Here is a 22,473-nt window from a genome sequence, read left to right as displayed (position 1 = left end):
TAGAGGCTATCTTGTTTTTATCTTAGTGAATATCTGATGAAATGACCATATTCTTGATGGTACTCTAGTAATAACTGGGTAATCTACCATCCCCCCAGAATCAGAGCTCTGGATCTCTGCATTCAGGCATCTATTGAAAACATCTACCTAAAGAAAATAACTTACAGACACGGGAGGCTGTCATGACCTAGGACAGAGTTTGATTTTGTCTATTTAAATATCATTATTATGGTGTTCATTTGGAGCATCTCTTATGGATTTTACCTATTTGTTTCAGCAATGGTAAAAGTCACCTACTGAAGAAAAAAAATAACCATTGATACCAAACTTATTTGTATACCATCTGAGAATGGCACCAAGCATGGGGTACCTGAGATAAAGAGCAACTGATATATGAAGAGACAATGTATATAATACCTATATACTTCACAAATATGTCTGGATTAAACATATCTTATAATTTTTTTTGTTTTTGTTTTTTGGCAGGGCAATTGGGGTTCAGTGACTTGCCCAAGGTCACCCAGCTAGTACATGTGTCAAGTGTCTGAGGACGGATTTGAACTCAGGTCCTCCTAACTCCAGGGCTAGTGCTCTACTCACTGCGCCACTTAGCTGCCCTATATCTTATAATTTTTAATAAGAACTCAGTTTTAGGTGACAATTTCTACCAAACATCTACCAGGCATGATTGTCTATCGTAGCTGATAATCACAGGAGGGAATCAAGAGGATTAATGCAATTTTCTGACTTCATTTTTATAGCAATCTTTGCTACCCTATAGATCAGGAGAGTAAAGCATGTCTTTTAAATGTCTGTATGCCTTATTTACTAGTATTTTCTTTTTTTCAGTGTATCTATAATCCAAATTAAATGATATATGCAAAGCACTTTGCAAACTTTAAAGTGTTGAATAATAATAATAATTATTAAATTCCATTGTTAAAGAAGATGGCATCTCCTTAGTCATATAAAGTAGCAGAGATAGTGTAATGGCTACAGGGTGCTTTAATAGTGAGGACATGAGGGTATATAGAGGGAGATTGTTAAAGTGAGATTAAGCAATAAAACTATCTTTTAAAAAAGTGTATATTCATTTATTGAGTTCATTTGACTATTTCTTACCTTAAGCCATGTCTACATTCAGTGCAATTCTGAGAATCAGTACACGTCCTGCAGTTTTCACTGCATTTCCGGCAAAGGTTTTTATCTGATCAAAAAATAAAATAAAATTCAGGTGAAATATAAGTTCATCAGTTTGACTCAATAAAAGTGAGCATAAATGTTCTAATATCTATTTTTGAAATATCTTCCACATCAGTATGAGTTGAAAAATGGACATAAAAGAACCATAAAATTACTAATTTCTAATGACTAATAACTAATTTCATTCATTTCCTATCATAACACACATTTTAAAAATTTTAATAGAATTTTTGCCCTCCAAGAATCCTGATTTTTGGAAAGGCAAGCTCATTTCGTGTATTTGTTAAAAGCAGCACAACCAGTTGTCCATTAGAGGGAAACTCCTGGGAAATTCATGAATCAGAGTGTTGTTTGCGATTCTAAGATGAAACCTGGGTTATTGTTATCTGTCTTACATGCTTGATAAAAATTATGGCCTGAAACTGGGTTCTTATTAAAAATCACAAGATGTGTTTAATTCAAACATAGTTGTGAAATATAAGGGTATTATTAATTACACATGGAGGCAAATAATGTGAATGCATGCTTACATTTACATTAATATAGAAAGTACTTCATGTTTACTAAGTGGTTTTCTGTAGATTATGGCAGTCCATTTTAATTTAAACAAATAATTTTCCTAACAGAATGCAGCACAGATTCCAAATTATTTGTTTTCCTGACTGTTCTACCCTGGAAGGGGACTTTATTTGTTTGTTTGTTTATAAGGTATCTACCTAGAGATATCATAGCATAGTAGAAAGAGCTTGGAGCCAAGACTAGCCTGGTTTTGAAATTAGTTGCATTACCATGGAAATAATTGATTTTTTTTGAGCCTCAGTTTCCTCATCTTTAAAATGGTGCTAATCTGTAGTACCTTCCCCAGAGTTACAGTGAAGATGAAAAATTGATGATTCATATTTATGAAACTCTCTAAGGTTTACAAAATGAAGTCCTTTCATGAGAAAATACATAAAGAACACGGCAAACCTTAAGGTAATATAACAATGTTAGCTATTATTATTATTCCTTCCCCCACTGTATCACTTCTCTAATTTTTCCTTATGTCATATTGTCTCTGAGTTTGTAGAGGCTATCCCAATGAATTTCAAGCTCTGGCCCATTCTACCAAGCCAGAAAGATTTTCAGTAGAGGATAAATTGTGGATCCCTCAGACAACTGCCAGTCTCACTAAGTATGGAAATCCACACCACCAGAAAGTTGGACAAAGCAATCAATAAAGAACTTTCTATCATAGCATGAAAGAGATGTGATCTGCATCAGTGTAGTTTTACCTAGGAGGCAGTTCAGTGGTTAGCATGCTGGGTCTGGAGTCAGGAAGACCTAAGTTCAAATCTAGCCTCAGACACTCAATTGCTGTGTGACCCCGGGCAAGTCACTTAACCTCTGTTTGCCTCAATTCACTGGAGAAGGAAATGGCAAACCACTCTAGTATTTTTGCCAAGAAAACCCCATGGAGAGTATGGTCCATGTGTTCACAGAGAGTCAGACACAAGTGAACAATAAGAAGTTGTACCTGTACTGAGGACATCATGCACCTTTTGGCACATTCAAAAAGTAGCTACATAGACCTTATTTAAATAGGAAGACTGATAAAACACAAATATAAACTAGAATCATAAAGAATCATAAACAACCACGAATGTGAACATTGCAATGTTCAAACAAACTGTGCTTTAAACTGTTTGAATATGTCTGTCTTCTTATTTCTCACAGTTTGGAAGAAGATTGGACTCTTTCAAGCCTGGATGCTATCACATAATGATAATGATCATATTCCCTCCCTAAGGCCCTCTGTTTCCCTAAATGAACAATAATTCTATGTATCTTTTTTCCTCTTCCCTATCAATTACTTAGCTTTTCTACGCAAGCAGGAATTGGTGGGAATTCCATTCTATTTCTCTATTGATTGAATCCTGAAGTCACTGTCAAGCCATAAGATGATGTAAGTGAGCCATAAGATCTAATTCTCACCCACTCTTGGATGGAATCAACAAGGAATTTTACTACTCAGGAGGTAAGAGAGATCAATGCAGTTTTTTGCATGGAAATCTTTAATAGCCTTCTGTTATTCCTTTTTTAAAGTTATGCTTTCCACTTGGCCAGGAAAAGCAAAAACAAGAAATTTCAGATCATTAGGTATTATATTTAGGTTATCTGCAAGCCTGGTTTCCACTTAAATTTTTAGACATTTGTGAACAGATCTCCCACACTTCCCCTCCACTCCGAATCCACAAAAAAACCCAAGTCCCTCAAAATCTTAACAATGGCTGAATTTTGTTTAACATTAAACAGAGCTTAGACTTCAGCAAAGAGGAATTCCTCTTCCTTAAACCCCTCCTTTAAACCCAATACTTTCTCCCTCAACCCCAAACAACGGAGATGAACTCACTCATATCCTGGTAAAATCCATCTGGGCAGGTGGTGACACAAGCATTGGTTTCTTCATTCAGGAAGTATCCATATTTGCAAGACAGGCATTGGTTGCTATGGCTTCCAATGCAAGACTCACAATTGGGGGCACATTTTCTACAGCGCTTCTTGTCTGCATGGTAGTGACCTGGGGGACAGCTTGAGACACAGATTCTGGATGTTGGGAACACAAAATTGAAAGGTTAAAATAACCACTGATTCTTTCTTGTGTGTTCTCTTAATATATGAGAGACAACCAGCCACCCATCTAGGCTTCAGAATCCAGTTTTCATCCCTGTTTGATTGTGTATCACCTGTCCATGTACCCAGTTATGGTCTCTGAAGCCTCCTCCATCCTGCTGTGTTCATATACTCAATAGAAGAGAAGAGATCTTCCCCCTTGTTTTACCTTCCTGGTTAGTTCTTATCTTCAATTTATCAATCAACGAACACTTATTAAGTGCCTACTATGAAGCACCTGTAATGGGTATGAGTTAGCTGGAAGGTCAAAGGGAATTCGGGTTAACTAGCAATGGAAAAAGGAATGTTGTCATTTCAAATCCCAGCTTTGTCACTTACAAGGTGTTTGTTGTCTGGCAAGTTAATCTCTCTAGGTCTCATTTTCTTTATCTGGTGATAATAATACCTGCACTGTCACTTTCACCAAGTTGTTATGAAGATTAAATGAGACAACGTACACAAAGTGCTTTGTCATAATTATACCAGTTATTATTAATAAAACATTAGGCAGTATTGCTTTGGCCAGGGAGAGAAGAGATAATGTATTTAAACCTAGATATCTTGATAATGCTCAAGAGGTGACAGAGGGTGGGGAGATGCCATGTGGAACATGGAATGAAGAGTGAAGAGGAATTATAATCTTAGTCTCACTTTCCAGATCTGTGAAAGAAGGGCATGAGTCTCACAGGGTTGTTGTGAGGATCAAATGTGATGCCATGCATGTTGAAAACCTTAAAGTACCATGCAAATGATGATGATGATGATGATGATAAACACAATTTCCTCATCATATCTTTGGCAGCTAAGTGGCTCAGTAGATAAAGTGCTAGGTCTGCAGTCAGGAAGACCTGAGTTCAAACCTGACCTTAGACACTTACTAGCTGTGTGACCCTGGGCAAGTCACTTAATCTCTATTTGCCTTAAGCCATTGGAGAAGGAAATGGCAAACCATTCCAATATCTTTGCCAAGAAAACCCCGTGTACAGAATTGGTGTACAATGGTCCATAGGGTCATGAAGAGCTGGACACAACTCAACAATAACAGAATCATGCCTTTCTTTTGAGAAGCATTTTCATAATTTTCCACATGGACAAACTGAACCAAAGTTATGAATCGAGCGGCATAAACAATGAAACTTACCGAGTATTGTTTTTTAGTTTGTAATAGTAGTGCAGACAGTCATTGCAGTGGTCTGGTCCTGGCCCATCACATCCTACTTTACTGCACTCAGGGTCACAAGGACCTTTGGGAATCCAAAAAGAAACAAAAACAACTCAACACATCTCTAGGAAATGATTTTTTAAAGTTAGTTTGTATTTATATGGCCTTATGCAGAACGCCCAGAAATCATTGTGATTATTAAGTTAAGAGATGAACTTTGACTTTCTTAGGAAGACATCTGATGCCTAAGGACCAAAAAGAAAAAAAAAAAGATGCAGGCCATGCATTGGCCATGAGAGTCAATGTGGTACGGTGGCTATTTTTGGAATCAGAAAGGCTTGTGTTCAAGTCCTGTCTCTGACACATTAAGCTTTTGGTTCCCCAAACAACACTCAAAGATTGAAAATTACAGATGAGTTACCACTATGTATCAGTAAAGAGAATTTTCATAACAGTGTCACTGGATCAAAAGCACTGACATCAATAAAAAATTCAGGATATGAAGAATGTAGGAGAGAAGTAAAGCCAATGTTAGAACAGAAATACAGCTATTGCACAATGCTCATCTCCTTTGAGGTTAGCAAAGCAACACAATAAGCTTCAGCGATACTGTGGCGAACATAAAATGTTACTATGACATTTGGCACAAACTTATCAGCATCTAGTCTTGGATTGCAAAGCAGGAACCTTAGGCACAGATAATATATTAATAATTGTATCCCTGCCCACAGGCCAATGGGCAACTCAACAAAGAAAAACTACAAATAAAATTAAAAATAAGGCAGCAAGTCCAAATCACCTCAAGCCTTGGGACCTGCACTCTATGAACCCACTAGCTGTATATTGCCTGGCAGAGAATAAAAGAGAATGCACAATGGACAACGGCATTAGTCAGGAAGATGTGAAAGGCTTCGTGTCTTTCCTATGAACATTGAACTACTTCCTGATTGGTGGAAAAGATTCCAAGGTCATGAACTAGTGATAAAGAAGTCCTAGTCCTCTGGCCTCTTTTACTAGCTTTTTATAATTGGGAATTTTTGGCCTCATGAGCTCTAGGTCCTTCCCTGATGTAAAATTCTATTTCTCTACAATTCCTACCAGCAACATATCACACTCAGTGGAGAGGAAGTGGGTATTAGCCGTGGCATACAAAATAGTTTACTTCAAGCAAGAGAAGGGTACTGAAGGGATCTCTCTCTCTCTCTCTGTCTTTCTGTCTCTCTCTCTCTCTCCCTGTGGCCCAGATTACAATGTTCTTATAGAATTGCAAAACTTCTGAGCTGGAAGTAACCTCAGAGACCTTGTAGTCCAAAATGTATCCAAATACAAATTCCTTCCACAGCACACCCACGTTGTCATCCTGCTGTGCTTGAAGACACCTGCTCCTCCTACTGAGCAGCATAAACAAGGACATTTATCGTGTATTATTTTTCAATTTGTACTAGTAGTGCAGACAGATTATCTGTCTATAATAGACAGGTTATCCCAGCTTTGGAAACTGGCCTCTTTATAGCTGCTGCCTTCTTCCCTCCTATTGAACCTCATATGGCATAATCTTGAGGCCTATCTACATCCTAGTTCTCCTTTATAAGCTTTCTATGACATGCATGCCCTTTCTGAAATGAGGTGCCCAGAGTGCGACCACTGAGTCCACAGATAATTTCTAAGGGCAGTTCTAATTTTTAGTATTTATTATAAATAGTCTCTTTTTTCCTTTCTTTTATTTTTTTTCATTTTCAGTTTTTGTTTTGGAGGCAATTGGGGTTAAGCGACTTGCCCAAGGTCACACAGCTAGTAAGTGTCTGAGGCTGGATTTAAACTCAAGCCCTCCTGACTCTAAGGCCAGTGCTCTATCCACTGCCCTACCTACTTACCTCTCAACTTTTATTTTAATTATAAGATTTATTATTATTATTATAAGATAATGAATTCTAGATCTGAAAGGAAAGAACAGTTATCCTTTCCATATCATGAGGGTTACAGGTGAGGTGCCCCCTCTGGATCTGAAAAATCCAAGTAAAATTTTTTGGCCCTCCCTTTGGAGAAGAAGTCTGAATTTTTTCTTTTGCTTTTAAGGGGTGTTTACAGTACCTTATTGTAAAACCTGGGTTGATATTATATAATACTAGATATATTTTATGCACTTCTGAGTTTCTAAACTTTTTCTGTGTTGTCTGCTGGCCTTTTTGTGTTGTCTGCAGCTTCTGCAAAACTTCCAAAAAATTCTCACATAATTTCTTATGCTGACCCGTGATATAGCGAAACTGCAATGGGGAAACTCCTGATGTGGAAGGGATGACTGTAGTAATTTCTATATATAGAAAAGCCTAAATAATGTTATGCTAATTAACGACAGCAACCACCTTCCATGTGGTACAGCGGATACAGTGTCAAGCCTGGAGTCAGGGATACTGAGTTCAAAGCTGGCTTCAGATCTTTCAGATTTCTAGCTGTGTGACTCTGGGCAAATCATTTAGTCCTGCTTGCCTCAGTTTCCTCATCTATAAAATGAACTGGAGTAGGAAATGGTAAACCACTCCAGTACCTTTGCCAAGAAAACCCCAAATGGGGTCACGTAGAATCAGACATGACTGAAAAACACCTGATCAGCAAGAACGATCTTCCTGCAATGTTGAGTCTCACCCTTCCAAAAGTCCTAAGTATAAACACATACTATTCCTATTTTTGAAATAGCTTATGAGGTCTGACAAATAATATGTCTGTTCTGTGGAGTTGAACTTCAGCTTAACTCTGTGTCTTATTGGCTTGAAAAGCTTGTGAAAGCAGTGTGATTGCGGCAGAACCTCTGTGATCAGCTTAATTAGTAAAGAGATCTAGGTAAAGTCAGGCTAAATGCCTGAAGCCTGGATGACTTCTGAAAAAAAAAACTGAAAAAAAATCAGAGTTTGCATTTAAGCACTAGGACAACTTCAGAGAAAAATGGTTCCCCTGCGGACCTGATTTTTTACCAGATGACTGAGAAAATAGGAGAAGAAAAAGCATTTCTTCATCTTTGTTATGAGAACTCCATATGGTAAGTTGCTCTAGTACTTTTCCCAAATTGCCCATTCTAATGTCAGGACAAGTAGAGCTTAGCTTAGCCTAAGGAAGCACTCTACTTTTATGGGTTACTATGGTTCAGTAAGCTCAGTTCAAGTCTTAAGAAGGAAGATGTAGGAGCAACAGGTCAAAGCTACAAGAAGGTGTTTTTCAATCTAAAAGAAGGAAAAATTTCCCAATAATTAGAGCTGTGCAAAACTGGAGTAGTAGTAGTAGGTAGTACAGTCTCCTTCATCTGAGGTCTTCAACCAAGGACTGGATGACCATATGATGGGGATACTGAAGGGAAAAATTTTTCTTCAGGTATGAGTTGGACTAGATGCCCATTAAGGTTCTTTGTAAATAGAATTCTGAGACACTCAAAGTCTATGAATCTTTGGTTCCTTGCAAGGGTCAACATGGAAACTGTTGATGAATGGACCACAAAGGAGCTTATCTTTACTTATTTAGTGAATAAACTTAGTGTTCAAAACCATCTTGGAAAGAAGAGTACCATGGAGAAGGCAGAAATAGTTAACAAATACATGATTTATTTCATTGCTATTTCGATAAATATATAGGGGAAAAATTCTCTTTGTCTACAGTAGAGAAAATAAAATGGACCATTGGATTTCTACTGCATAGGAAAACCACACTGCCAAAATAGAGAGCTTGGATGGTTTAGTCAATTATGTCCTGATTAACTCAGTAGCCTTGGGAAGTTTATAAATTACTCTGAGGCAGTTTTTGTTGAAACTGGACTTGGCATGAGTACCTAAGATATTAGGTTATGAGGCATATCAACAAAGGGTTTTCTCTTAATTCCTGCAGGGGAGGGATCTTGGCATGAATTATAAAAATATGTGGTCTTCCCAAGGGCAATGTTAAGTGTGTAATTTAAGAACAGCTCTCTAATGTGAAAAGCTTGCTCATTATTCAACAGTTCCTTAATATATACAGGTATTCAAAGTATTAGGACACATACAAGTCCAAGTGAATTTGGGATATACTGAGAATTCATGGATCTGTCTTAGATTTTATCCCAAAGGGTTCAATGAAGCCCATGTCAGAGCAGGGGTAGTACAGTTGATGGACTGATGACTCTGGAATCAGAGATCCTGGGTTCACATCCCACCTTCTGAGGTTTACTACAAATGTGACATTGGGGAAGTCACTTAGCCTCACTGGGCCTCAGTTTCCTCATTTGTAAAATGAGAGGTTTGACTAGGTTCTTTTCAGCCTTTGTCCATCTAAGACCCCAATACAATCTGTCCTGGTTATGGGAGTGGGGTACAGGAAGATTTGCTCAGTTTTGGTCTATTTATAATTTCCCACTTACCTGCATAATCATCTGTAACATAGTCTTCTGTAGGGTCCTCCACTCGACTAGAACGTACACGTTCCACTCTGGGAAAGTCATTTGTTGGAGAGTAAGGCTGAATGGATGTTCCATAGAGGACCAAAGACCATTCTTTCAACTTGCCTTGGGAAAAATCACAAAATCAGAGAATCACCAGATGCTCACATTTTAGGGCTTTTCATCTTTCCTTTTGACCCTTTCAAAAAAAGAAGAGTGCAACCTTGGAAAATTAATTAGAAGTTGAGCCTGATATTTGTATGAGTCATTGAATCAGAGGCTAATCCTGAAACTGTTTTCTGTGAGTATGTGTAGACACCAGGTAAACTTTCATTATTATATCTACACTAGGGTTTTCCCTCCATGGGGCCAAGGCTTTTTACTTTCAAACAAATTCATATACATGTACATATACATACATACATACATATAGTTGATTCTCCTACATATATAACTCCTCTTCCCTTTCATGAATTTTTTCCTATCTTCATGTTATTACATATTATTCCACCTCCTTACCCTGATATCCAAACAGGAGCTTGTTGAAGAAAGAAATGTCAACAGATGTGCACAAGTTATAGAAGTTATGTGTTATAAGGGGCTCATATACAGCAAATTTGAGTGACATTTCCAAGATGGATGAGAATGAAGAATAATCCACCTGGGCTAAGGGGTGAATATTTACATTTCCTACTACTGGGGAAGATGAAGCTGGAGGATCCCTTGAATTTAGGAGTTCTGAGATGCAGTAAGGATAAAGCCGATGAGGTGTCTAAACTAAGTCTGTTACTGATGTGGCGAGTGCCTGTAAATGGAAGGTCATCAGGCTAGTTAAAAAGGGGAGCAAACCAGCCCAGGAAAATGAGACTCCATGCCAATCAACAATAGAGTCAGGTCCATAAGTAATCACTGCATTTCCAGCCTAGATAAGACAGGAAGACACATTCTTTAAAGAAGGAGGAGGAGGAAAAAGAGGAGGAGGAGGAGGAAGAAGAAGAGAATCTAGAAGATTTCAAATTTCTGGATATCAAATTGCACGCCATCTCAGAGATTCCCTGAATATTATTGAGGATTTCTTTTTCATAAGGCCTAAGAAATAGTTCTAAGAGAAAAATTTTCAGTGTCACCTGAACTGTTTATCACTTTTTAGGCCAGTGAATGAACTTTGCCCTATCTAGTCCCTAAAGCAGATTTCTCCAGTCATTACAACACACACACACACACACACACACACACACACACACACACACAGACACACACACACACACACACACACACACCACCCCAAATTAATCTATCAGGCCTTTTTTCAGCAAAGTCAGACTGAACATTTTAACAGTCAATTAATTAGAACAGAGTCAATGCGTTGCCTCCCTTTGGCAAGGTTTCAAGAAACTTTTCTTCAGGGTAGACCTCTTTCTTACTTGTTTATTCATTGATATCTTGGCTTCATTAAAGTTATCCTTTGGTTCAAAAATAGGCTTTAGGCATCAAGTATAATTAAAAGGAATCACCATTGGCTGCAATGATTAATACATATGAGCTAAATAACATAAAATAGCAGGAAGACAGTATCTTTGGCCATGATGCTGACATGAAATATAACATCTGCCTATATGCTAAAATGTGAGCATTGAAGGACTGAAGTTGTTCCAAACTATGGCATGTAAGAAGCTTCAGGTGAGAGCCTTCCAAAGGCAATGTTTGCCCGTGTGAAAACTTGGGAACCTAAAGATAGCATTGGCAAATCTTAATTTTTAGGAGTACTGAATCCTGAACTTTTGGAATGAATAGTCAGCCAGTCAATAAGCATTTATTAAATGTTTACTATGTGCCAGACACTGTGTTAAGCCCTGGGAATACAAAGAAAGGTAAAAGACAGTTCCTGCTTTTGAGAATGCCACTACTTACTATATTCTCTTTATTTTCTTATAGGATGGTAGAGTGGAAAGAACACTAAACATGGAATCCACAGACCTGGGTGCAAATCCCACTTCTAGTAATTTACTAGCTATGTGACCACGGGCCAGTCATTTGTACTCTCTCGATTATAGTTTCTTCAGTTTATGTAACTGGATAATAATATGGGTACCGCCTACCTCACTTGATTATTGAGAGGAAAGTGTTTTATAGAAATAAGAGCTATTATTTTTATCACTATTATTCTTTTGCTTTACCTATTCCTCTTTGAAATCACCTGTTATCAGATGTCCTTTTTAGAGTCTACAGCATACCCAGCATTCCCCAGTGCTCTCCAGGCTTATTCCTTCGCTGTTGTGGCGTAATGCACATAATATGTGTTTAAGCAACAGTAAGAGTTACTGAGAGATTGCAACAAGTTGATGAATAGATTGCTTTTGTTACTGAATAGTGGTACAAACCAGAGCAAGTTTTCTTGTTCATTTCATCCAGCTCGGAAAAAGATCAGACAGAACGATGGGATAATGGGGCTGTTTGTTTTCCTACCTATCAGCCGCCCTCCAATCTATTTCTCCTGCTTTAGTTCACAGTGTCTCTGATAATGGCCCTCTAAGTTCTTTAGTTCACAGTGTCTCTGATAACGACCCTGTAAGTTCTTTGGTGAGCCGTGCTGCATGATACATCTTGTTTCTTTCCCTGGTGCTATTCCTTTAGTGTATATTAGACAAAATAGGACTGGTCTTGTCCTGTCATCCAACTCTATTTCTCCTCTTTGGAGTATTTACAGGACATTATTTTGAGATTTGTAACCACCGCCAGGATTTCCATTGAACCGCTATCATATTAGGGACTTCATTTTCCCCCCACTATGGAAGCAAATAGCCATGGGGGAGGAGAAGGAGGCAAGAGAGTTGGTTACTGAAGAAGGGACATTCTGTTAAGCAATTGCTGTGCAAATAAGGAATGAGAAAATCTATGCAACCTGCCAGCACAGAAATGTCATTTGCCCCCAGGGTAGCTTTAATGTGCAAAATGAAAATGCTTCACAAAATATATATTTTAATAATGAATAAACACAAAATCTAAATGGAGGCCAGCAACATCTCTATTCTGGACTGATTCCACTATTTAATTTGGCCTGGAAGAACTCTATATCCCCAACCAAGCACCCAATAAAGACTTTCTTCTTCTTAAAGGTAGAAATCTATCACACTCCAAAGAAGTAACTATAGAAATGTAGTAGGTGTTTTTTTTTCCTCTAAAAAAATCACTCCCTATCAATAAGTATGACTTACCCCTAAATATAATAGGACTTAGGGATTATTGAACATCAACTATTACTAGCCATATGTTAATACTTTCCTGGCAAGAAAAAAAAGCAAAAAAGAAAACCAAAGCTGATATAAGAAATGTCTGGGGTTTACTGAGAATAGGGTTGACCCTTGACCTTTATCTTTGTGTGCCTGAAGTCAAAATAGTAACAATTTCATTTATATAGTGCTTTAAAAAACTTATTTCACAGAACACTTTCCTCATATTAGTCTATAAGGTTAGTACCTAGCATAGTGTCTGGTATATAATAGGCACTTCATAAAAAACCTGTTGTTTGAGGTAGATTTTGCCAGTGTTATTAGTTCTGTTTTACAGATAAGGAAAAAGGTTCATCATGGTAAAGTGACTTGCAGGGTCACAAAGTTAATAAGTGGTCATGCCACTTTAATAAAATCTTCAATAACCAAAGAGAATTTATTAAATGTCTATTATGTGTAAGGCATTGGTGATTCAAAGAGTTATCTTCTACTGTGGTAGGCATAGTTGTGACTATGGGGAATGTACCATATAAATATATAAATTTATATATAAGTGGGGGGAGAACAGTAAGTCAACAAGCACTTGTTAAAGATTTACCATATGTCAGACCCTGAGGATGCAAAGTAAAGCAAAAAAAAAAACCAAACAAAAAACCAAAAAAACAACATTCCGTGCCCTCAAGGAGTTTACAGTCTAACGGAAGAAACAATATGTAGCAGCTAGGTGATCGGAGTTTTATCAGGTATCCCACTAGGTGAATAAAGTTCTTACAGTAACAACTCAGAGAAACAGCAAAAGCTTGCCATAGGAGTCCACCCAATCAAGTACACAAAGCTGTGACTCTAATCTTCAAGAATCTCTACAATTGACTCTCACCTCTTGGTCTAGCCTTATTTCAGAATCTTCCCCTTCAGATATAGTCTACTCTCCCCTCTCTTCATTTGCTTATCGAATTCCTCATGCCAAGAATGGAATGTTCTTCCTTTCCCACCCTCATCCCCCCCAACCTATCCACAGATGTTGTAACTGTTGGATGATCAGTGAATCAGAGTCAGGAACTTGAATCCAGGTCTTTTGACTCAGCTCTGGTCCTCTTTCCATTACAATATACTATGTGCATGCAGAGCTTTAAAGCCATCAGTTTTTTTCATCTCTCATGCTACAGGAGGGAAATATATTGTGATTTCCTTGAGGGCAGGGACACGATCTTGGATAATGAGAGGTAATGTGGCAGAGCTGATAGAGGGCTAGACTTGGAGGCAGGAAAACTTGTGTTCACATGCTACCTCTGATATCTACTAGTCATGTGATGATGGGCAAGTCATTTGACCTTTTTATCTGAGCATCTCAGTTTCTTCATCTGTAAAATGGGGCTGATAATATCGATTACAGTGTCTACGGCACAGGATTGCTGAGTAGCTCAAATGAGGCTTGCAAAACTTCAAGCAATGTATAAATGTGGGCTATTATTATTGTTACTTTGCTGAATTCTGCACCATGACAATGCTGGGCATGTGATAGGTCTTCAATGCATACTGACTCTTTGCTGACAATTGCTGCTTATCTAGGGACCCTTTTCTTACTTATCTAAGCATCAGCCAGCCCCTAAACATCTATCAGCCACATGATGAAGGCATAGTGGTGCAGTGGGAAGGGTGTTTGACTTAGAATCACAGAACCTGAGTTCAAATCTCATGTCTCACCTTTAATACCTGTGAAATATTAGGCAAGGCGCCTCAACCTTATTGGGTCTCAATTCTTCATCTATGAAGTGAGTGTTGGAATCGATAACTTCTTAAGGTCCTTCTACCCTCCAAACTAATCATCCTAAAGGTCACCACAATCTTTTCCCCCACTAAACTTCATGTAATTCTTTCTACTCACACTTCAAAGCATGGGAGATTTAAGATCATTTGTGATGTGGGCTTTTTTGAAGGATCAGAACTGGATAATGGCAACCTGGATTGACTCAAAGTTGGTTCTTCCCTGGATGACCAGATGGAATATTGAAGAGATAATTGCCAACTTAGGATACTTGTGACCTAATTACAAAATGGCTGAAAAAACCATGATGGTGGGCAAAAAGCACAGGCAGGTATACTACCCTATGGGACATGACCAGAACTGGCTTTTAAAAAACTGTGCCAAAACTTCTACCCCATGTTGAAGTTGTGTCAGGACTTGTTTTATTATATAAATTAATGTTACATGTTAGTGCAAAGAAGGCAGTTTGCCCAGTATGACCAGAGTGGCTTGAGTCATCCTGAAAAAGCCTTTGTTCACATGGTCATTTCCATGCTATATTTGTCCAAAAGGTTTTTGGGTTTATGTCACTCAAGTGTAGAATGTCATCATTCATCCTCTCCCCTGTGAACTCATTTAGCTGGTATAGGACAAATCTGATACCTTGCTTAAGTTCATGAATTTAATTTAGAAGGAACTTAGGGTGGAGACACCTAAAGAAACTAATTTCCTTCTATCAATCATGTAAAGAAGTGAAGATCAGACAGTTGAAACAAAAGGCAGGTTTTGTTGGGGCAAAGGAGGCAGTGGCTCATGGTCTGCTGTTGCTCTGTTCTCATTGCTACTCACTTTCTTGAGCTGTGAGTTCCTAGTGGGCAGGGACTGTATCTACCTAATGCATAGCCCAGCCCAGAGTGAATGGTAAATATTTTGTACCTTACATTATTTTTGTCGATGGTAAAATAAGAGTCAATGTGATGCCTGTTTGTTACCGGTCAAAATACTATTCCATGTTTTTTCAATACATAAAACAAGGTTAGCACGAAATTAATGAAGACTGGCTCCTACCTGGAGTCTTGAAGTTCCTCAGCTGAGATGGGGTATCATAAACTTCCAGCACCCAGTCACCTGCTGCTTTTTCTCCCCAGCAATGAATTGTCATAAACTCCCAGTTTTTGAATCCTTCCATAGAATGATCAAATAGCCTGGAATGGAATCACCAAACATTGCTTTGGTATTAATTTAAAAAACCAATGAAGCTCACCATCAGTGATGCTTATAATTGCCAGCACTCTTTACTGACACATGCAGAGACTTTCTCTATTTAAGAAAGGGCGTTATCTCACAAATGATGCTATCATTGGAGCATAGAGGTTAATCCTTATGACACCAGTAAAAGGGCTCAGGGCTAACCATTCATGGGAAGCTTGCCAGGTCAACATCAAGGAACAATCAATGATGACTGAACACAGAAGAATGGTAGGCAGGCATGGTCAAGTATCCACCTACCAACTTCCTCCCTTCTCAAAAATGAAAGCTCTCAGCATCACAGATGAAGAAGGCTTCATTCTGTAATGGTATGCTAAAGGCTGATAAGAAAGCCACCCACATTTGAATGGAAAGAGCACTTAGCTTGGAGTCAGATGACCTAGGATTAAATCCTGTCTCAGATACTTATTATCTGTGTGACATTGGGCAAGTCATTTAACCTCTCTATGCCTCAGTTTCCCTAAGAGTAAAATTAAAGAATTAAACTAGCTAGCACTTAAAGTCCAGTCTAGATTTGAATGTTCTTATAACTTAAGATCTATGATGCTATGAAGGAAGAACTATCCAAGTAAGGCTATCCAGGATCCTGAAGCAACAACTGCTGGCAGTGTTTCTGTTACTTAAAGTCCTATTTTCTGGAGAAGAGCAATAAAATAGGAAAATAAATCTTGGCTATTTGTCTATGTGGCTTTGAAAGAAAGAGAAAAGGAAGTGATAAGATGAATTCAGTTTCAATTTAACAAACATTTATTAAGCAGTTTATATATGCCAGACACTTTGGACATAGAAACAAATATGATACAGTTGTGGCTTCAAGAAGTTTTCATTCAAGCAGAAAGACTGGATTCTACTGGATAAAGCCTTCTTCATTGGAGAGAGTATCCCATTTCAATGAAGACTATATGGATTAGAGTACTTTGTGTTCTGTCCATGGGGGCTAAATTCTTGGGGTATGCTGGCAAATGTTTAACAACAAGACTATATAGATTAGAACAATTTATGTTCTGTCCACAGGGGCTAAGTTAAAGTCCTGCCTGGGGTGAAGTTAAAGGTAGAAAATGTTTAACAACAAGCTCTCTGAAAAAAATTTACATGACACACTTTTAAATTTAGTCTGCATTATTAACATTTTCTTCATTACTTTCCTAAGTCTAGACAATTAAAAATAAAAATAAATCAAACCCTGATTTGTAGCATTTCCCAGTTTCCAAGGTACAAATGCTGACTTTGAAAATTTAACAATTGGCTCTTAGAGCTCGCCCCAATACCCCACTGGAACTATACCCACATATTCATGTTTTTTAACCTGAGTTAATTCTCTGCAAATAAAAAAAATACATTTTGCTTACAACTAATTTAAATGAATTTTTCCTGGGGTGGGGGAAGAAGGATCTTATCTCCTCCCCAAAGCAAGTAAAGATATTTTTATTTTTAAAATTAAAAATTAAGCTTATAACATTCAAAGGGATTTCTTTGATACATAGCATAAAATTACTATGACCTAGAGAGAGAAACTCAGTAAGGCTGATGATGGAGTAGAGAGTTAAGGATAAGTGAAGCTTTGGAGTATCAAGCCTCAAGGAGTAACTTGAAGTAATGTCCAAATTTTGATAGCACAATTTGGAGACTAATTGGCAGATGGAGATTTGATTTTCCTAATAGTATTACAGTAATTGAATTATAGAAGGCTGGAGTGAAGAAGTAGAAACTTGGTTCTAAATCAGGATTCTGAATGAGGGGGCTTACTTTATTAAGTTTCTGAAATCCAACACTGACCTAGGGGAATTGACTTTGGAGTTTACTGCCTTGAAGTGGAATTGACTAACAAGAATTTGATAGGGCGAGAAAGCGTATACACTTTATTCTACAAGTCACCCCACATCGAGTTAGGTTTTCTTTGTGCCTGAACTATTTCATGGTTGTAACTCAGACACCTTTGCAGACTTCCATCCAACAACTACTTTAAGTCGCTCAATGCATCGAAGCAATAACTTACTGAATGCAACCTTTCCAAGTGTCTAATGTACACTCTGGGAGCAGCTGAGGTAATGGGAAAGTCTGGCTTAGCGCCTCATACCTCAAAACTACAAAGGAGACTCCTCGAGGCAGCCATCACATGCTGGCCACACTTCTATTTTTGTAACTACAGCCAAATCTTGATTATTCAGGGGTCAGTTGTCCGATCTGTAGTTTAAATGACCCCATATTTCTCCTCTTTCAAATTTTTCCTTCCCACCTGCCTGCCTTCATCTTAGTCATTTTCCTACTCTCAAGCAACTGCAAGAATTTATACTGGAGGCCTGATACATCTAAATTCACCCTAAACCAGGTGGGAGTGGGATGGGGATGGGAAGAGAGAAAAACAAAGACATTTTTAGAATTCTAACAAGCTCCTCAGACTTCCGAATGCAAACAGACTTTGTCTACCAGGTCAGGAAGTAATGAATTATATAACCCTCGTCATTTTGGCAGCCAGAGTTTGTGGATATAAAGTAGGGGAAGTAAATCTCAGAGTGTCAATATTGCTATGTATTCAAAGGTTTATGGTGGAAAAGGTTGACATTAATTTCTTTGGTTATCTGAGAATTTAAATAGACCTCTGAAGCTCACCCTGTCTCCCAAAACAACATAGGCAACATTTTTATTGTAATTTGGACTCAGTATTATGGTCTACTTCCTCCTTGTGAAATAATGCATCATAGGCACTGTAGATAACTAGATGTTACTAGTATGTAATGGAGACCAGGATTCTAGAAGTTTTTTGAAATTCAAAAAAAACAAGAACATTGTAAGAAGTAAATAGATGAAATGTCCTTCATTTTAACTATTCCAGGACCAAAATTTTAAGTTCAAACAAACAAAAATAATCTATGCAATCAAATGCCAAAACCATTCAACATATTCCCAGATTTTAACTATGGATTTATCAGTCATTTGCTAAATTAAAAAAATAGTTTTCAGTTCTGAGTTTCTGTAGTGTACCAAGCAAATTACTTATCAGGGTTAGGAGACTGCAAGAATTGAGGCAGAGGTAGGGGTGGGCTTCAACAGTAAACATAAACAAGAGAGGAAGTAGACAGAGAGATTGCCTCAGAGCCAGAAAGAATAGGGCCTAAATCCTGCCTCTAACCTTCACTGGTTGTGTGGCCCTGGGCAAATCCCTTAATCTGTTAGTGACAATCAAATCAAATAGAAACAGAGGCCTCTAATCTCTACACAAAGATCCCTGTGGGCCACAATTTGACTTAGTTTGAAAATATAATGTTATCTATATTTTATGGTATTTTTTATTTATTACATTAAATATTTTCCAATTACAATTTAATCTGTAAACAGGAGTGTTAGTTGTTTTGCACTTCTGTTCTAGGTAATTCTTTAAGATTATATATTGCAGAGAAAGTGTTAACAGAGGCTTCCTCCTCTGGGAGTTCTCTATGCTAATAAAATTACAGGTCTAAGCCCCTCCCTTCTCACCCCCCTCCCCCCCCCAAAATAATTAAAAGCATGGGCAAAGAGGAGACAAAATTATTTCTATCCGTAGATAACATTACCCAAATTACCTTACAGGTATAGGGTTATGCCAGTCAAATGGATGTTCTATATAATTAGGCAAAATAATAACAAAATTCATTTGGAGGAATGAAAGATCAAGGACAAAGGAAGAAGACAAAGGTAGTAATTGTCAAACTGTCTGGTACTGGATTAAAAAAAAATAGAAAAATAGGTCAGTGGAACAGACCAGAGAAGCAAGAACTCTAAACACATGTGCATGGTACTTTCTTAAACCAAAGAGCACAAATTATTGAGGAACAGATGGACAAAAAATGCTGGAAAAATTGGAAAGCAATATGAGGACAAACATTTCTAGATTATCATCTCACACAGTATACAACAATACATTCCAAAAATAGATTAACTATTCAAATACAAAATGTTATATCATGGAAATTAGAGAAAATGGAAGGTGTTTTTTACAATAATGAATGGGGAAAAATTTGTACTTGGGTATGGGATAGAAGAGATCTTAGAATGAAATACATAATATCAATTACATAATATATAAAAGCTTTTGCAGAAATGAAATTAATCCAGCCACACATTAGGGGAGAAAATCTTTCCATTACTATATGGTAAAAGTCTGTCATCCAAAATCTATAGAAAATTGATACAAATTTACAAAAATTAAGAGCCATTCCCTAATAGGCTGGAGGTCAAAGGGCATGAAAAAATAGTTTTGAAAATAAATAAAAGTCATAAATAACCATCTGAAAAAAATTCAAAATCACCAATCAGATATATGCAAATTAAGACACACTGTGGCAACATGTTAGCAAAAGGTCAAAAAAAATAGGAAAATACACTCTCCTACCCCCGAACTATCCAGTATCAGATATTTGTCCCCTACCCATCTGAAATTTCTTTCTCAGTCTCCTTTGCTGCATTTTCAACTGTTCTCTGCCCTCTTTGCTTGTTTTTTAAACCTGGGTACATCCATCCATCCATCCATCCATCCATCCATCCGTCTGTCTGTCTATCTATCTGTTCTCTTGGTGGTCTCATCAATTTCTATGGCTTCAATTAACAACCATGCAGATGTCTCCCAGATTTACATATCCAACTCTCATTTCTCTTATGAGCTATAATTGTGTATCACCAGCTTCCTCCACTTGGATGTCCCACAGACATCTCATACTCAATACATTTGAAAAAGAACTCTTTCTCTCTTCACTCATTTCTTTCCCTAAATTCCCTATTCTACCAAGGTCACTGCCTTTTCTTTTCTTTTCTTTTTTTTTCTAGTAACTCAGGTCCCCAGACTTGAAGTCACATTCATATCTTCGTTTTCCTTCATCCCTAATATGCGATCAGCGATTAAATCCCATTGATTCTGCCTCTACAATATTTTCCATCTGCAGCCCCTTTTCTCTGTTCATGCAGGCACTGCCCTTGTTTAAGCTCTCATCACCTCGTGTCTAGATATTTCAATAGTCCCTGATTAGTCTCCTTTCTTCCGGGAGACTTCTTCTGCTCTTCAATCCTTCCTCCACACAATCACAAAATTGATGATCCTCAAATACAAGCCTGATCAAGTAATTTCCTAGTCAGCATGGTTCAGAGGGTACCCAATGCCTTTAAGGTTAAATAGAAAAGCTTCTGTTTGGTATTTAAAGCCCTGCCACAAGAGCTCATCTAGAAGGAGGGGAAACTGAGCACATGAAGCCAAAAGAGATCTCTTAGGCTCTCTGGGGACTAGAGTAATGTATTCAGTGGATCCCTCCCTATGTCTGGTAGAAAGCTCTCCCATTGATCCCAGACCCTGCTGGAGATCATTCGTCTACTAGCTGGTGCTCAGTGGGGAAAGGTTGGGATTTCATCACCCCTGCTCCATTCAAACAGCCAGAAGGCATCAACTTTCAACTAGGATCTTACCAAGAAGGGAGAAACTGAAGACACAGCTATAACACCCAGTCCTCACAGCTACCATCCAGGGAAACAACTCTCTTTTAAAAAATTAATTAATTTTTAGTTTTCAACATTCACTTCTATAAGATTTTGAGTTCTAAAATTTTCTCTTCCTCTCTTCCCCCTTCCCCAAGGCAGCATGCATTCTGATATAGGTGATACATATACATTCATATTAAATATATTTTCACCTTAGTCATGTTGTAAAGAAGAATTAGAATCAAAGGGGAAAACCATGAGAAAGAAGAAACTAAAAAAAAAAAAAAGGAAAATAGTATGCTTCGATTTGCATTCAGACACCATAGTTCTTTCTCTGTATATGGAAAGCATTTTCTGTCCTGAGTCTTTTGGAATTGTCTTACGTCCCTGCATTGCTGAGAAGAGCTAAGTGTATCGAAACAACTCTTTTAGAGAAGAGATTGGCCATCCCTACCAACTGTCAGCCAGCTGCCACGCTCAGTGAGGCAAGCCAGCCTAGCTGAAGCAGCAGGGCACCCTGAGTGAGACAGAGGCAGTAGTATGGGCTGGGCAAGTCAAACTTCCATCACCACCTTTATCATCATCTTTTTTTACAGTCTGATGGACATAGCCTAGGACCCTGAACCAAGAGCACTGTCAAATCATTCATCATCAGAAACTGATGTAATTTTATCAGTGAAATGACATTAAAGAAGAGGCGTCAACATCTGCTTCACCACTGCACCCTGGGGACTATAGGGTCTTTCCATCTGACACCTTCCATATGTGTTATCTGCCCATTGGGTTGTGAGCTCTTTGAGAACAAGGACTGTCTTTTCTATTTGTGCCTCCTGTGCTTGGCACAGGGATTTGCACATGGTAAGCACTTGGAAGATGCTTTATTCATTAAAAAAGTCCCTTATGCTATGGTTCCAATCTATCTTTCCAAATGGATCTCACATTCTTACCATTCACACACTCAATGACCCAGGTAAACTGGCTGACTTGCTTTTCCCTATATACGACATTTCATCTCCAATCTCTGGGTCTTTACACAGATCCAGGCATTCCTCATGCCTGGGGGGACTCCTCACCTCTGCATTATAAAATCCCTCGCTTCCTTCAAATCATAACTCTGGTACCACCTCCTATGGAAGACTTTGTATGATCTCTTCAGTTATTAATGTCTCCAACCCTGAAATTACTTAGAGTTTACTCTGTTTATACTTTCTATATATCTGTCCTTATACCTGTTGATTTCTCTTAATTGGAATGTAAATTCCTTGAGAGTTGGAACTACTTTTTCTCTTTTTATTGACAGCACTTACTACAAAATCTAGCATATGGTTTTTTGGAATAGATTTAAATTGGAGAAGCTGTATAAAAAAAAGGCTAA

General features: G+C 37.9%; 1 protein-coding gene across 1 annotated transcript in view; it reads right to left on the bottom strand.

Moving 5' to 3' along the window:
- PCSK5 (proprotein convertase subtilisin/kexin type 5) overlaps positions 1-22,473 on the bottom strand; it is a 618,746-nt gene that overhangs the window by 201,229 nt on the left and 395,044 nt on the right. The window contains 5 exon segments of the mRNA XM_036741047.1: positions 1,123-1,207; positions 3,596-3,789; positions 4,997-5,099; positions 9,396-9,539; positions 15,456-15,592. Coding sequence (XP_036596942.1) covers positions 1,123-1,207; positions 3,596-3,789; positions 4,997-5,099; positions 9,396-9,539; positions 15,456-15,592 — 663 coding nt within the window.

Source organism: Trichosurus vulpecula, chromosome 1, assembly GCF_011100635.1.
Source record: "Trichosurus vulpecula isolate mTriVul1 chromosome 1, mTriVul1.pri, whole genome shotgun sequence".
NCBI classification, from domain to species: domain Eukaryota; kingdom Metazoa; phylum Chordata; class Mammalia; order Diprotodontia; family Phalangeridae; genus Trichosurus; species Trichosurus vulpecula.
The sequence above is the reverse complement of the archived record's forward strand: the minus strand, read 5'-3'. Positions and strand labels throughout refer to the sequence as shown.